The 15,908-nt window shown below is 47.1% G+C and overlaps 1 protein-coding gene across 2 annotated transcripts in view; it reads left to right on the forward strand.

The window, feature by feature from the left end:
* ARHGEF26 (Rho guanine nucleotide exchange factor 26) overlaps window positions 1-13,853 on the forward strand; it is a 120,115-nt gene extending 106,262 nt beyond the window's left edge. For both annotated transcript variants that reach the window (XM_084873853.1, XM_084873854.1), the window contains 3 exons: window positions 8,800-8,867; window positions 10,165-10,269; window positions 11,502-13,853. In XM_084873853.1, coding sequence (XP_084729979.1) covers window positions 8,800-8,867; window positions 10,165-10,269; window positions 11,502-11,644 — 316 coding nt within the window. In that variant the 3' untranslated portion in view covers window positions 11,645-13,853. The remainder of the gene's footprint in view (window positions 1-8,799; window positions 8,868-10,164; window positions 10,270-11,501) is intronic.
* Window positions 13,854-15,908: the final 2,055 nt, after the last annotated feature.

A 15,908-nucleotide genomic window follows, 5' to 3' on the forward strand; every position in this document is an offset into this window, starting at 1 on the left:
GCGCCCTGACTGGGAACCTAACCATGACCACCTAGTTCATAGGTTGACACTTAACCACTGAGTCACAGTGACTGGGCTCCTTTGTTCTCTGTTTTGCCCATCTTCTACCCCTAAATCTCTCCTTCCTATTACAGCTGAACTTCTTGAGAGTGTAGTCTTCATTTCCCCCTGTTAATTCAGGGTTTTAATGGGCATCCTTTCAAGAGCTACTCTAAGGGCTGGGATGTAGCCTTGGACAGTAGAGACCAGATCCCTGCCCTTTGGGCTTCTGTTCCTGTGAGCAACTTACATCTGTGTTCTTCCGGTCCTCCAGGAGGGTGACTGGATGGCAGTGAACTTTGGGCAGTCAGCTTGGGCAAGCGGCCTACAATGAGCTGGAGCAGTGGGAAAGTATTTCTGCTTGATCCAATTAAAAGTCAAAGTGAATGCAGTGAGGACTGCAAAGCCAGGCAATGGGATTGGGAGTGGATGTTGAGTGCTGGGTCTTGTGCTCTAAGTTAGATGGTGCAGGAAGACTTTTCTGAGGTGACATTTGAACTGAGAGCCCTGAGTGGCAAGAAGAAGTTAACCCACAGGAAAAATGCAGAGCTAGAATGTTCTAGGCAAAGGAAATGGCGAGTGCAAAAACCCCTAAGGAAACGAGTTTGCTGTTGTCAAACTTGGCTTGAACATAATGAATGCAGGTAGATAAGAATAAACCGGAGATAGGGTGGGTGGTCAAGAGGCCGGCGGAGGCCAGAGCATTTCGGAGCAGAGCTATTCCAGGGCATTCTGTGGGCTTTAATCTCCAAACATTACCAACCTGGCATGAGGATAGAGGTTCAAAATGTATAGTAATTTGACATTTCTTTAGCATCAAAGCATGTAATTATTTGACCAGTAATTCTTTTTTAATTGGATTTCTGAAAACACTTGGTTCACAATGGATTGGGTGGTGAGGGCCATTTCTTCACCACAGATATTTTGAGAAACACTAATCTAGAGCCTCAAAAGCCATGGTAGGGGGATCCCTGGGAGACTGGAGGGGAGGTAGAAATTTCTATGGGGAGAGCAACTCGGGTCATTTGGAGGGGTCAAGGGGCTTCAGAGTGGTGCCCTGGGCCACAGTGTATAAAGGAAGATGGAAATATTACATTTAAGAGACAGAGACAACAGGACTGACTTACTATGAGTTGGATGGCCCTGCGTGAAAGAGGGGGGTCAGTGATGCTTTGGATTTTTGGTACTTTAGATGGAGTTACCCCTTAACCATCTTCTATATGGCTTCCTCTGCCTCCCTGCTGAGGCCGCCCCATCCAAAATTAGCCATGGCTTCCTAGTTATCACACCCAGTCAGTCTTCTAAGGCCATTGAATGTTGACCATCAGACCGAGGCTAACCTCTTTTGGAGATTCTCTCTCAAAGAATCTCTTTTTAGTTTTATGTCCACATCCTTCCATCCCTCTTCACTTTGCCTTCAGAAATGCAACCTGTCTGAAGCCAGGCATCACCATTACCGACCACTTTCCCCAGTATGCACGTGTCTTGACCCGTTTCCAGTTACCCGGTCTGGAGACCTGGTGTCATTTCTGATGCTCCCAACCTGCACAGATCCATCACCAACCAACCCTTCCTGTACTAAGGTCTCCTGCAGCTTTCCATGTGCTTCCACTCCACTGCCTCCTCCTAGGACACCCCACAGGCCACTTATCTTCTGAACCGCCTAACCATCTTCTCTCTAATCCATTCTGCATGGAGTTATGACTAAATTCCACACTCAGCTCTGGTTTTGCCCTTGTATCACTTTGTATATAGCAAGTTCCTGATAAATATTTTTGGAATTGACCCACAATGAATACAGTTAGCTTTTCTTTATCCAAAGGAAGGCAGAGTAGTAGCCACATGTAACTACTGCCTCTCTCTCTCAGTCTCTGTTCAGGGTCCTCCTTTTGGTGCTGGAGGAAATTTTCTCTATATTCCACGTGTTTTACAATGTTTGCTCATTAAGGAGATGGTTAAGCTTTATTTTATTCACTTATTTTTTAGGATGTACATCTAGGCCATGTATACTGCTATATCTGTTTGCCTGTTAAAGATCTTAAGTCATTGTCTTGTTAATGAGACAGTAGTCTGTGAAAATTACAGAAGCTCACCCTTTATGAAAGGACAAAGGAAGAATGTTTTACTACTGTCCTCTCTTTTCCCTCTGGGCCTTTCAAGAGGAATGTGGGAGCCGGAGAGCCCCCTTTGTCTGCCTTCATTCAAATGAAGCCCAGACAGCTGCTGCTGGCACAGACCAGGGGCCATGGCAAGTGGCGTCCTTGGCATCCTTTGTCCGCAGTGGAATTTGGATGGCATGTGGACCTAGTGTACATAGTGACGGATGCCAGGAGGTACTCAGTGGTGGACACAAACTTGCTTCACCCATTATTTTTAAAGATACGATATAATCATCTCTCACGGTCGTCAAAGAACTTTCTCACTATTTCTCTCTTGCAAGAACTGGGAGCCTAATGGATGGGATTGGTCCTGTTAGCTGTGCAGACAGCCAACTCCTGGGCCTGCCGACAAAGGCGCATGGATTGCCGGGAGTCTTTTGAGCTATTCCCGCTTATGTTAATGATTTAATTAACCACAGGAAGTAAATGGTATGGAATAAAGTTGTAAATCGTATGTTTGACAGACTCTTACACACCCTTCAGGGAAAATTCACAATCTAGAGATGACAATGGGCATGGAAAAAATAAATATATATATTATAGGTCGGAGTATTTTCTCCTTGTTGAATCTTGAATCCATGTCCAATAATGATCTTTTACTTGTACTGAGTTCATCAAAATTCATTATAGTTTGTGATCCTCGTTACTGACCCCAGTGAAGGAGGAGGGCAGGTGATAGTACGGATCTTTCCTTATCCAGGAAACAATTGACCCACCGCAGGTGAACTCCAGGATTCTGGACTAGACTAGGTCTCATGAGCTATTAGACATGACAAGAAATAATTACACTTTAGTGTATGTCACAAAGCCTAAATTTTAGCACCCTTAGTGGGCTAGGGCAGTGGTCGGCAAACTGCGGCTCGAGAGCCACATGCAGCTCTTTGGCCCCTTGAGTGTGGCTCTTCCACAAAATACCAGGGCCTGGGCGAGTCTATTTTGAAGAAGTGGCACTAGAAGAAATTTTAAGTTTAAAAAATTTGGCTCTCAAAAGAAATTTCAATCGTTGTACTGTTGATATTTGGCTCTGTTGACTGATGAGTTTGCCGACCACTGTCCTAGGGGAATGATTTTGCTCTGGCTGGAGTCCAGCTCCATCAGCTTGGTCACACAGCATCGTGACAGCATTTTTCTTCCTACCCTGTGAGTTTTCTTTCATAGAACACTTTATGGAACTCAGCTACCGTATTTTCCGGCGTATAAGACGACCCCCTAATTTTACAATTAAAACATAGGTTTAGGCCTATATTCGCTGTATAAGACTACTCCCCACTTCCGAGGCAACACCAGTTCTTTTTTTAATAGACCGCCTTTCTAACTCAGCCAATCCAGCAGGCTTTTTATGCATGCAAATTATACATGTTCTGTACCCGAAGCTACACTGTGTTCTAGTAAAAAGCCTGCTCAGATTGGCCAGAATCAGAGAGGCGGTCTATTAAAAAAAGAACTGGTGTTGTCTCGGAAGTGGGGGGTAGTCTTATAGCGAATATAGGCCTAAACCTATGTTTCAACTGTAAAATTAGGGGGTTGTCTTATACGCCAGAAAATACGGTAGTTGAATTGAGTGTCAGAGTGAACAAAACAGCATCGCCACTGTCTTGCTCTTTACTCATGCTTGGGGGACTTTTAACCAAAGGCTATGGGTATATACGAATTTCCAAAGGCACCACAGGTAAAAGTCTAGGCCGTGAGAAGGAACCCCAAAGGTATCTGATCAAATGCCATTGTAAGAAGGACGAAAGGAAGGTGAGGCAGCCGCTGGGGTCTCTCAGCCTCCACGGAAAGGTCAGGAGGACCAGGTCAGGGGTCAGGTCCTTGGTGGGCATTCCGTTCCGTTCAGCCTCATCCTGAGCCTTGCCTCTTCGTTTCAAAGCCGCCTCTGCACTTTCTCGGGACGTATCTGTCTTTTCTAGCCGATGCCTCGCATTTAAGGGAAGTCCAGCTCTGCTGTATCTTCGAATCAGGTGCAATTAAGTTTTGATGGACTGTGTTTTTCATGAATGCTGTCTGAGGCAGGGGGAGGTGCTGTCTCAGGGGGCTGTGCTTGCACCGTTCACGCTTTGCACGGGAAACGTGGGGGTTTTGAAAGGATGGCACGGACAGATGTCTATGTGAAATGAGCCTCTTCTCAACTCAACCCTCTCCACCTTTCTGGGCCACGTGTGCCGTGCAAAGCCCTCTGCCCAGGCCCATGGCTCTGCGTGGGGTTGGTTTTCTGCTCCGTCTGCTCCACGCTGAGGCCTGTGAAGAGCAGCAGAGCCTGTTTAGTCGCTTGGCAGCCTGAGCCTGGCACAGACCCTGGCACAGGCCGGCGTTCCGTGGATGTGGATAAAGGAACGGCCGCGGAGCCTTAGAGGTGGATATGCCCAGGTCCCCGGGAGGGCAGCCCTGTTGATTCTCACACTTTGGGCCAACGGACAAGTCTGGGAACTGGGTGTGGGGGGCCCTGTGACTTCATGTTGATGAGTTCATGAACTGTCCCCCGAGAAAAGCTGTCTGGAGTGAGCCCCGGACTTGATATCTATGTTTCTTATTTGGTTTGTCTTGTTCTTAGACTCCCGTCATCTTTTATGGAGCGCCGCCCCCCTGTGTGAGAGGAGAACTATGCTCTCTGCTAGCTGATGGGGAGGAGGGGACAAGGAGAGGAGAACTGTGCTCTCTGCTAGCTGATGGGGGGGGGAACAAGAGTGGGGGAAGGAAGGGGGGGCCTTGGCAGGGCTCCTGGAGGCCCTGGGGGAAGTCGTGAGGTTCTGACAGCATCTATTCCATTGAAGCCATTTCAAGAAGGGGCCCCTTTCAGCCAGGGCAACAAGGAGCGTCTTGTTCTGTCCCCCAGAGCCCCTGCGAGGGGCCGCCCGTGTCTGCGGTGCATTAGCATCCAGGCAGCCTGCCACCGGGGAGAAGGGTTTCATCTGGGCCTCTGGAAACTGGCTGCAGGGGAGGCCCGGCTGAGAGCGGCCGCTGGCTGCCAGGGCAGAGCCATGCCAGGGAAACCTGGCGTGGAGGATGCCGCCAGCAGCGGGGGCCACGGCACAGGCCACGGCGCGGGCCACCGAGGGGGCTGGCTGGTGGACGGGGCGCAGCGAGAACGCAGATGGGCCATTTTAGCTTTTTCTTGGTGAACAGCCCTTCCACCCGTAAGATGCTTTGTTTTCAGTTTCCTTGGTGCTTTGCAAATTCCAGTTGAGCCTGAGTTAAAAAATAAATAAATAAAAAGTAGATGGGTACCCCACAAAGAGATGATATCACAGATGGAAGTGTTTGCGTGGGGTTGTTTTAAAGGAAAGGATGCTCTCGTGTTCCTGATAAAGACCATCCTGAAGCCCTTTGAATGGTTTGAAAAGCCGGGCAGCGTGGGGAGTGCTGTTTAAGTTTGTGTATGTTACTGCCGACACCCCAGCCCACAGAATCCAGTCTCCTCCTCCTCTTGTAAAGAAGTCTGTCTGTCCGCACACTGCGGTGTCCACGCTTCCCGCCTTTTCCTTATGCCGTGAGCGCCCACTAGGGGATCCCAGCTCATGGACCCCAGATCACCTGGCTTTCCCTTCTAACTGCACTTTTGGAATTGGGGTTTGTGTGTGTGTGTGTGTGTGTGTGTGTGTGTGTGTGTGTGTGTGTTGTTGTTGTTTGTTTTTAAAAATATATATATTTTATTGATTTTTTAAAGAGAGGAAGGAAGAGGGACAGAGAGCCCAGAGAGGAAGGGAGAGGGACAGAGAGCCAGAAACATCGATGAGAGAGAAACATCGACCAGCTGCCTCCTGCACACCCTCTATCAGGAATGTGCCCACAACCAAGGTACATACCCTTGACTGGAATCGAACCTGGGACTTTTCAGTCCACAGGCCAACGCTCTATCCACTGAGCCAAACCAGCTTCGGCATGTGTGTGTGTTTTCTTAGTGTGTTTTGTTAATATATTTTTATTGATTTCAGATAGGAAGGGAGAGGGAGATAAAAACATCAATGATGAGAGAGAATCATTGATCGGCTGCCTCCTGCATCTGGAGGCAGGTTCTGGAGGCATGCCCTGATCAGGAATTGAATGGTGACCTCCTGGTTCATAGATCAATGCTCAACCACTGAGCCATGCCGGCCTGACCGCTTCTTGGCCGTTGTACTGTGAGCAGGCACGTCACGCTCCAAACGTCAGCTTTGTCCTCTGGGAATATGCACTTAATCATGCCAGTGTAAAGTTTGAGGGGCAGGAAACTGACCATCAAGACATTTTAAAGGATTCCCCGGTAATGAGAGGGATTCATTAGGGAGGTAGAGGAATCAGAATTAAAGGAGGGGGAGAGGAGAAAGGACCCAGCGGGGCTGCCTCCACAGACGGAGATGGAGAGAGCAGCACGCAGAGGGCTGGGGGAGCCTTTTGAGGGGAGGAACAGGAAGGGGTTAGATCCAGGACGGAACAGGAAGGGGTGGGCTCCAGAGAGCACTTCGGCACGCACTGATTGGTGGTTCAATGTCTTGGGGATGCCTCTGTGGCAGATGCCAGTAATGTCATAACTCCGCCCACCATTTGGGGGAAGGGAGGATCTCACAGCCAGTATTTTCCCCCAAGATTTTTGATAGGACTAGATTAGATGGTACTTGCAAAACGCACAAAGCCCTGTGCTGTCACGGAAGTAAAACTGTTTAGAACAAGGCCCAGTTCCTACCCTCTTGGAGTGTGTGGCCTGGTGAGAGAAACAGGCAAGTCAGTACATGTTGGGGGATCTGTGTGAGATGAGTGATACATGATTTCGTAGGTCAGCACGTGTTTGCCGAGTCCCTGCTGTGTGCCAGGCGGTGAGCTGTGTAGATGTGATGCCTGCTTTCATGAGGACCAGGAGTGTGCAGAGGGGAGTGTGGGGACAGGAGGGTCAGACTGGGATGGGGATGAGGTGTGGGTGCACGCCTCAGAGGAAGCTGCCTGCAAGAGGTGAGGCTGTGTTTTCAAGAGGGAGTGGGGTGTGGAACGGAAGAAGTCAGATACAAACGCGGACACAGCATGGGATTCCGTTTTCGTACAGAACAGGAGAGGCAGCACCAGCTCCTGCTGGCGGAAGCCGGAACAGTGGTTACATTTCCGGGAGGTGATTAAAAAGGGATGAAATCTGGCGCGCGTCTACTGACCTGGTAGCACGTGTACATGGGTAAACCTAAGGAAACTCACAAAGCTATTTACACGCAAGATCAGCACCGTGTTTTATTTTATGTGTGTTCTTCAATTTGAAATTTTTACCTAGCAATTATGAGAGGTCTAGCTGGGTAGAACAGCAGGAAGGTTGTATGTGAGAGTGAAAAGAGCCAGTAGGAAAGGCGTGGAGCAACGTGACGTGTTCTAGCCTGGAAAACGGCTGCTCTGTCTGGATGGAGGCTGGATGAACATGGGGGTGAAGAGGGGTGGCAAAGCCCGGCCGGTGTGGCTCAATGGTTGAGCATTGACCTATGAACCAGAAGGTCATGGTTCGATTCCCAGGTAGGGCACATGCCCGGGTTGCGGGCTCCATCCCCAGGAGCAGGCGTGCAGGAGGCAGCCGATCAGTGATTCTCATCATGGATGTTTCTATCTCTCCCTCTCCCTTCCTCTCTGAAATAAATCAAAATATATATATTTTTAAAAATGGGGTGTTAATGAGAAAGAAGCATCTCTTAGATGCAAGCTATGATGGGAGGGGAAAATTGTTTTTCAAGTAGTGAACATGAAGAAGGTAAGAAGGTAGAGTAGCCCAAGAAGCAATTGACCTTGGTTGAAATCTTGGATGTTAGAACTTAGTATTCTCATCTTTCTCACCGGCCTTTCTGACCCATCTTTCTCAGTGGTTGAGCATGATATAATGGATGGATGTCCATTGTGTCTGCCACGTCGTGTGGACTTAATAAATGCTTCTTAAGAGATTTGAAAGTGTGTATGGGTGTGTGGGGCTTTTCCAGGCCATGAACTGTATTATGGAGTAGTGCTTACTTATATGAAACTTTTGATCCTTTCATTAAGTAATTATCTTGTTTCATGTAAATATAGCTTACTGTTGTAGAAAAAGTCTTGCTTGTTTTCTGCCTTGAATGAGTTTTGGCTGTACTCACTAAGCTGTATTAATAAGCATTTGAGCACAGACTAAAAAAGGTCAAAATTTTCTGTCTCAATAAATCTCATATTTGGCAATATTAGTTAAAGGGGGAACAAAGCAGCTTTAAATAAATCAAGTTTCTCATCTTTTACAAAAAGGTTTAAGTGGGGGTGGGGGGGGCATGGAGGGAGACTGCCTTAGTGGTATTTTTTTTTTCTTTTTTAAGGAAATTTAATTTTTTGAAATGTTTAATTCACATTATGAGTTGCTGAACATCTTCTGGTGATTGCAATATGTAAGTGTCATCAGCTCTTTATGAAAGGTCAGACTGTCAAGTGAGAAGTGCCACTTCATCAACAGCTAACCAAATTCATTCAAAAACAGTTTAAGTGTCCCAGATAACCATTTAAACCTCCTACCTTGGTTGTGAAGGTCAGCCCCATACCTCTCTCTGTCATCTCTCCCCTATTTGGGAAGTGGCTTTGTATTCTTCATTCTCGGTAAACACCTTGCGTCTCTCAACTGACTCTGTCTGCCCTGTGTGTTTAGGAGCGAGCGAGCCCGCTGGATCACTGCCCTGGGACATAGCAGCGGGAAGCAGCCTCCTGACCGGACCTGTAAGTAACTCCTGGGCTGGCTGTGCTGAAAGGCAGGCCGTGGAGGGGCTCTGCCCCCTGCTGGACGCTAGGGTATTCATGGTCTCCCCCAGGTTTCTTTCCTTCCTGCTGCCTGTCCTACATCAGAGCTAGGTGATCCCTGCTCTGGAAGTCCGGGACTCCGAACTCAAATCCAAGGGGCAGTTCTTTGTTGTATAAATGGGGTACAGTGTGGCATATCCACACCGAGCCACTTTGACCTTCTGCATCGGGGGCAGCATGATATATAGACTAGCCCAGCACCGGGTGATTGGAAAGGTGGAATTAAGTAATATCCATTGAAAGCTCTGCATAGACTTGCAAAGGCCTTGCATTTTTAGCTGTGGTTTAGGGCCATTGGTTGCATGTTGCAGCCATACTGACTGTCTAAATCTAAGCTGAAATCTATTTTTAACCTTAAAGAAAATGGCTTTACCATTCCTTTTGGCCTTTTTTTTTTTTAATTGAAGTGATCGTAATAACAAAGTGTATTTCATTCTTCTAGAGAACTAGGAGCTGGTGCGGTCCAGGGTGGTGCATTAGCGCCTTCACGCTGACATTGTGCTTCTCTGAGTGGTTCTAGCTGCAAGGTCAAACCCAGAGAATAAAGGGCAGCAACGCTGTTTGTCCGGGAACTCTCGGAAGTCATAGCTTTAAGCGTAGAGCCAAAGCTGAAGGGATGGATTAGAATAAAAGTTCATAGAATCAAATTCTGTATTAAAAAAAACCTAAGAAGTCTCGTCTGTCAGTACTGAGTCACTGACGTTAATGGCTTTATTACAGTTTGGCATAACAGGGAAACTCCAAATGTTTTCTAACTCTTGGTTGGAGATCTTTTTATTTCTAAACCTCAGGCATCTCTCATGTGCTGCTACTGATGGGGACAGCACCTTGGGTGAGAGTCTGGAGGGCCGGGCACGCTGTGGATTACATCATCAGTTGCATGTCCTTGGCATTGACCTAACCTGTCTTATCTCGGTTTCCCCGGTGCCTATGGCTGTTTTCTGCCCCATTATGTGATGCTCCTTTATCAAGGCTGTTCTGTAGGGGATTCCTACATCCTAAAGGGCCTCTCTGGACTCGGAGCTTCTGAGTTAGAAAGCTCTTAGCCCAGGATGAGAGCTCTTGGGAAAGACTTCCTGCTTCTTCCTAGAAGCCTGACTTGTTTCTGTGGATGCCGGCCCCGAGCTGCACAGAAAGACTGAGAACGCTATTGGTGTGTACCTGTTCTGTCTTCCCTCTGCTGCTGGAAGCTCAGTGTGTTCCTTTTTCTCCCTAGCGCTGACCCAGGTTGAAATCATTAGATCGTTTACCGCCAAGCAGCCCGACGAGCTCTCCCTGCAGGTGGCCGACGTGGTCCTCATTTATCAACGTGTCAGCGATGGTGAGTGCAGGTGTTCTTACGGGCGGGCAATCCAGCGTTCAGGGTGTGAAGAACCAAGGAGTCTGCTTTTCGTTATTCATGAGCATATTCCATATCCCTTTTTTAAAGATATATATATTATATTATATATATATATGTATATTATATATAATTGATTTTTTAGAGAGAAAGGGAGAAAAATACGAGTTAGAAACATCAATGAGAGTCATCGATCAACTGCCTCTTGCACGCCCCTTACTGGGGATGTGCCTGCAACCAAGGTACATGCCCTTGACCAGAATCAAACCCGGACCCTTCAGTCCGCAGGCTGATGCTCTACCCACTGAGCCAAACCAGTTTTGGCTCCATTTCCCCCCCCCCCCCCTTTTTATTTTTTAAATATATTTTCATTGATTTCAGAGAGGAAAGGAGATGAAGAGAGAGATAGAAACATCAATGATGTTAGGGAATCATTGACTGGTTGCCTCCTGCATGTTGGACTGAGCATATGCCCTTGACCAGAATCGAACCTGGGGCCCTTGAGTCCCCAGCCGATGCTCTATCCACTGAGCCAAACCGGTTAGGGCTTGGCCTTTTGTTTTCTCACGTGCACCAGCCTCTCCTCTTTCTACACTTTCTGCCTCTTACGTGTTTTTGAAAAGGGATGCAGTCCCTTGGTTTGTTATTTGAAAGGAACTATGAAACGTTCTTCTTCCTTTCTTCTCATCTGTGGACAATAGTTTTTTCTTTTTTTTTTTTTCTTTTTTCTTTTTTTTAAAATATATTTTATTGATTTTGTACAGAGAGGAAGGGAGAGAGATAGATAGTTAGAAACATCGATGAGAGAGAGTCATCGATCAGCTGCCTCTTGCACACCCCCTACTGGGGATATGCCCGCAACCAAGGTACATGCCCTGACTGGAATCGAACCTGGGACCTTTCAGTCCCCAAGCTGACGCTCTATCCATTGAGCCAAACCGGTTTCGGCGGACAATCGTTTTTTCCTGCTGCTCTCTCCAATGCATCCTCTGTCCCAGCTCGGCCCAAACTCGCCTACTTGTCTCCGCTGCTCACTTTGGCGCCTCTGATCATGTCATTCATTCCCCTGGAAGCCATCATCCCCTCTGTTCCACCTCCCTCTCCACCTCCCCTCATCCGTGGTACCCAACTCCCTTCCTTGTTGGAGCCGGGCACAGTGAAAAGACATCCAGACACTCCGCATTGCTTCATGGGGACTCTGTTCTTCCCCGCAGGCTGGTATGAAGGGGAGAGACTGCGAGACGGAGAGAGAGGCTGGTTTCCTATGGAGTGCGCCAAGGAGATAACGTGTCAGGCCACCATCGACAAGAACGTGGAGCGAATGGGACGTTTGCTGGGCCTGGAGACCAACGTGTAGCCTCTCCGGCGGCCTCTTGCGACGGCACGATTTGCACTGCATCGTGGTGGGAGGGGCTGGGTCCGGGCTGGTGTTCTTCTGAGTTCTTAGGCAGCCAACTCGATGGAAAGGAAGGAAACATTTGCCTTTACGCTTGCCAGGTGGTTTTGCGCTCTGAGGAGAAAGGCTAGTTCGCAAAGCCGGGTGGTTGCCCCTGTGGCAAACCTCCAGGTGAGCAGAGCACCTGAGCACGCGGTCCCCGTGCGGATGCAGGGCCTGGCTCCTCCTCGCTGCACTGTGTCTGGCAATAAAGCACGCACCTGTGATGCCACATCCTGATTCTCTAGCAGGGGTCCTCAAACTTTTTAAAGTGGGGGCCAGATCACAGTCCCTCAGAGAGCTGGAGGGCCGGACTATATGAACTACTAATTCCTACTGTAACACCTCGGCTGCGCTCACTGCCCAAAAAACCTGGCGGGCAGGATCAGACTCCTCTGCGGGCCGCATGTGGCCCGCGGGCCGCAGTTTGAAGACCCCTGCCTCACTCACCCAGGAAGGGGCTCTCCCTGTGTAAGTGATTTTCCCAGCGTTAGCAAGAGTTCCTGTCTTGAAGGAGTGCCCAGTTTTGTATATATGTTTCCTGCTCTTACATTTTAGCTCTGATTAGAATGCCATGTGGATTTCTCAAGAAACTGACAGAGTTCTGAGGGCAGCAAAGTTTTTTTTTTAAAACCTCTTCCCAGGAAAGGGAAATTGACACTTGAATTGTTGCCACCTCTCTCCTGGTTAGCAGGGAAGTCAGGAGGCCTTTTATTTTTTTTAATATCCATCTTACCCAATATTGGTCTAAGACAAGTACAGCCTAATAACACTAAGCTACATTAACAGCATAACATTTAGATGGTTCCCATATGTGAGAAAAATCTTAACTCTAGGTCAGGGTTCCTCCTTTAAAACGTAATCCCAGCTGAGCCTGATACACAGACATGAGGCTGCTTCGCCTTCAGTCATTCGAGGTTTTTGACCCTTTCTCCTCCCACTCGTTTCCAAGTAGGAAATGGGCGGAAACAGTTTAACGCTCCCTGGGAAGACCAGATTTGGCCTTAAGAGGTATGGAGACACCGGCATGATACTGAACTAAAATGCAACATTTTGCCTTTCACGGGTGACCCCATTTTCTCTGCGCTGCAGGCCTCCTTGGAGCCTCTCTTTCCTGCAGCTTGATTTCTTCCACGCGTGCGAGGAGAGAGAACAGCCATTTTAAAAGTGTGTTTCAGACACAGGGCGTGAGGTTTGGAAGATTGAGAGAGGAGAGCGGATCTTTACTATGTTCGCTCTCTGCTCCATTCTCTTCCACCAACGGGTAAAACCTGGCCAAGGAGGCATTGTTCAAGGCCTCCGATCTCTGTGTGACATGCCCAGCAGCTATCTGCCAACCAGTTACCCAAATGGGCAGTGATGTTGAGAAGCCTGGTGCAGGAGGTACCTATACTTGGCTCACGGGCCCTGAGTCCTGCCACCTCAGCCGTGAGCTCGGGAGGAGCACCCTGGGCCTTCTTGCCCCTTCTTCCCCTCCCCCTCTCTCCAATGGCTCCCCTTTCCCTCTGCATCCATTCCTGGGAATAAAACACATGCCAGGCCCTGAGTTCCTTGAGGTTAGGAAGTCACAGCAGGAGGCCACAGCAAGAGATGTTGGGGACTGATAAAAAAAAATCCTTCCTCGTTAATGTCAGAGATTTTTATTTATTTTTTTTTTTTGAGGAGAGGGGAACAAGTTTTAATCTAATCTAACCTGATGTTTTCATTTAGGAAGGAAGGTAAATCTGTTGCTTGCACAGGGGTCATTTTGTGTTACTTTTGCTAATACCCGGACGCTAAAAAGCAGCTACACGAGTCCTGTGAATTAATTTATAAGTAGAGATGTCAAACCGGTTTTGGAAATTTTGTGCATCGTATAAATCAGAGCCTTATTTAGCAAGCAGGTTAGTACTGTTGTTAGGTATAACGTGTTTTACAGCCGGTATTTAACATGTTCACCATGTGTGTCGTTTTTAACGTGACACAGTGCTGTTTTCCAACCTAGTTCAGGTTCTAGAATAGCTTCTCTGAATTGCACAGTTTCATCCCGCGACCTGTGGAGAACAAGAATATTCATTTTTGTCCCAGTGAATCGAGACTGCTTGTACACTTTTGGCAAAACGTGAATTTATAAAGATTTTGTACATACGTGTTCACTTGTCCTGATGTGATTTAATGCACTGTATCTTCATTTAAGTAAATAGTTGGCTGAGTTCTTGGCCAGATCTGAGTTCTAAGAAAAAGATACCGGCAGCTGACACCAAAGGGGACAGGTGTGTCCTTGGGTACGTGTTGGCATCAGCTGCCCCAGAAGGCAGGAGCATTTTTAAGAGCTGGACCATGCTGTTTCCACAAAACTGCATGACTGATGAGCTTCTATTAAGTAATTCACAGTCCCCTAATTGATCTTGACCCCTGGAGTGTATCTTACTCATTTTGGCCGCCCAGTATTTTGGAGATGACTTTTTTTTTTTTTTAATATATTTTATTGATTTTTTACAGAGAGTAAGAGAGAGGGATAGAGAGTTAGAAATATCAATGAGAGAGAATCATCGATCAGCTGCCTCTTGCACACCCCGTACGGGGGATGTGCCCGCAACCAAGGTACATGCCCTTGACCAGAATCGAACCTGGGACCTTTCAGTCTGCAGTCCGACGCTCTATCCATTGAGCCAAACCGGTTTTGGCTTGGAGATGACTTTTTAAGAACCACACTAAAAACATGATCAATGAAAGAAAAACTTGGTAAGTTGAACTTCATTAACAGACAAGAAAGAGACAATCCAGAGTATGAGGAAAACTAGTAAAACATCTGATAAAGGATCGGCATGTAAAACATACTAAGAACTCTTAAAACTCAACAATTAGAAAACAGCCCAATTTAAAAATGGGCAAAGTTCTGGAAAACTCCCACAGGTCTACCTATGGAAAATAAGCATCTGAAAAGATGCTTAAGATCATACAACATTAAGAAATTGCACTTTTAAGATGAGATTATTGATGCACCGATTAGAATGGCTAACATCCATAACCTTAATAATGCCAAATACTTCTGAGAATGTGAAGCAACAGGAACTCACATTCACTGCTGGTGGGTGTGCAAAGGCCACTGGGATGAGTTTGACAATTTCTTATTAAACTAAACCATACACAGCAATCACAATCCTTGGTATTAACTCACATGACTTTAAAACTATGTCCACACAAAAATCTGCACACACGTTTATAGTAGTTTCATTCATAATGACCAAAGCTTGGATTTAAACCAACTTAGATAAAAATGGGCCAATTCATTGAAAACCACAAACTGCCAAAAGTCTGGTCCTGTAACTAAATACATTGAATTCTTAAAAATTAATAAAATAAATTCTTAATTTTAAAACTTCTGAAAAAGAAATATCCAGGTGCACATGGTTTCACTGAAGTCTTCCAAACATTTAAATAATTATCAACAATTCTATGCAATCTCTTCCAGAAACTATGGACTGGTGTCCCTCATGCACAGAGCAGCAAAAATCCTAATATATAAAAACCCAGGGTCCGTAACATCCAAAATGGTAGAAGGCTCAACAGACCAGAAGTCAGTGCTGGGTTGCCATGGTGACCCAGCACTGACTGCCACCTCTGTGGGTGCTCTAACCCAGCATTCACTGCTGAGGAGGTTGCAGACCTGATCCAGAGAGAGGCCTGGAGAAGCAGGGTCTGATCTGTAGCCTCCATGGCAGCTGTTGATTAGCCCTTGCCTCTTTCTTTCACTCTGGGCCTGGCCAGCAGCTGTGCCTTTCTTTCTCTTGGGCCTCCAATGGGGCTTCTTATCAGCCCTGCCTCTCTGATCAGGCCCGTTGATAGGCCCAGAGATGCTGACTGGCATAGAAACTAGCCAATCAGAACCAAACCTGGGTAAAGTGTGAAGGCAAAACCTAAGGTGGGGGCTGAGGAGGGGTTTTAAGAGCAACAGCTGTTTGGTGTAAGGTGTAAGAAAGCGGTTCAATTTTTTAATGACGGGTTTGGCAGTATAGTGCATATGGCTGGCTATCAGTCCAGATATAGGGATTATGTATTTTTGTCTGCCAAGAGCATCTCCAACTAATGAAAAAGGCTACCTCCTCTCCCCCATTTAAGCAATCCTATCCTATATAATCTATTTATACTACTAAAAGGGTGATATGCTAATTAGACCGGGTAGACCGGCCATCTTCAGGACAAA

Source organism: Pipistrellus hanaki (genome assembly GCF_964339955.1).
Source record: "Pipistrellus hanaki genome assembly, chromosome: 2".
Classification (NCBI taxonomy): Eukaryota; Metazoa; Chordata; class Mammalia; order Chiroptera; family Vespertilionidae; genus Pipistrellus; species Pipistrellus hanaki.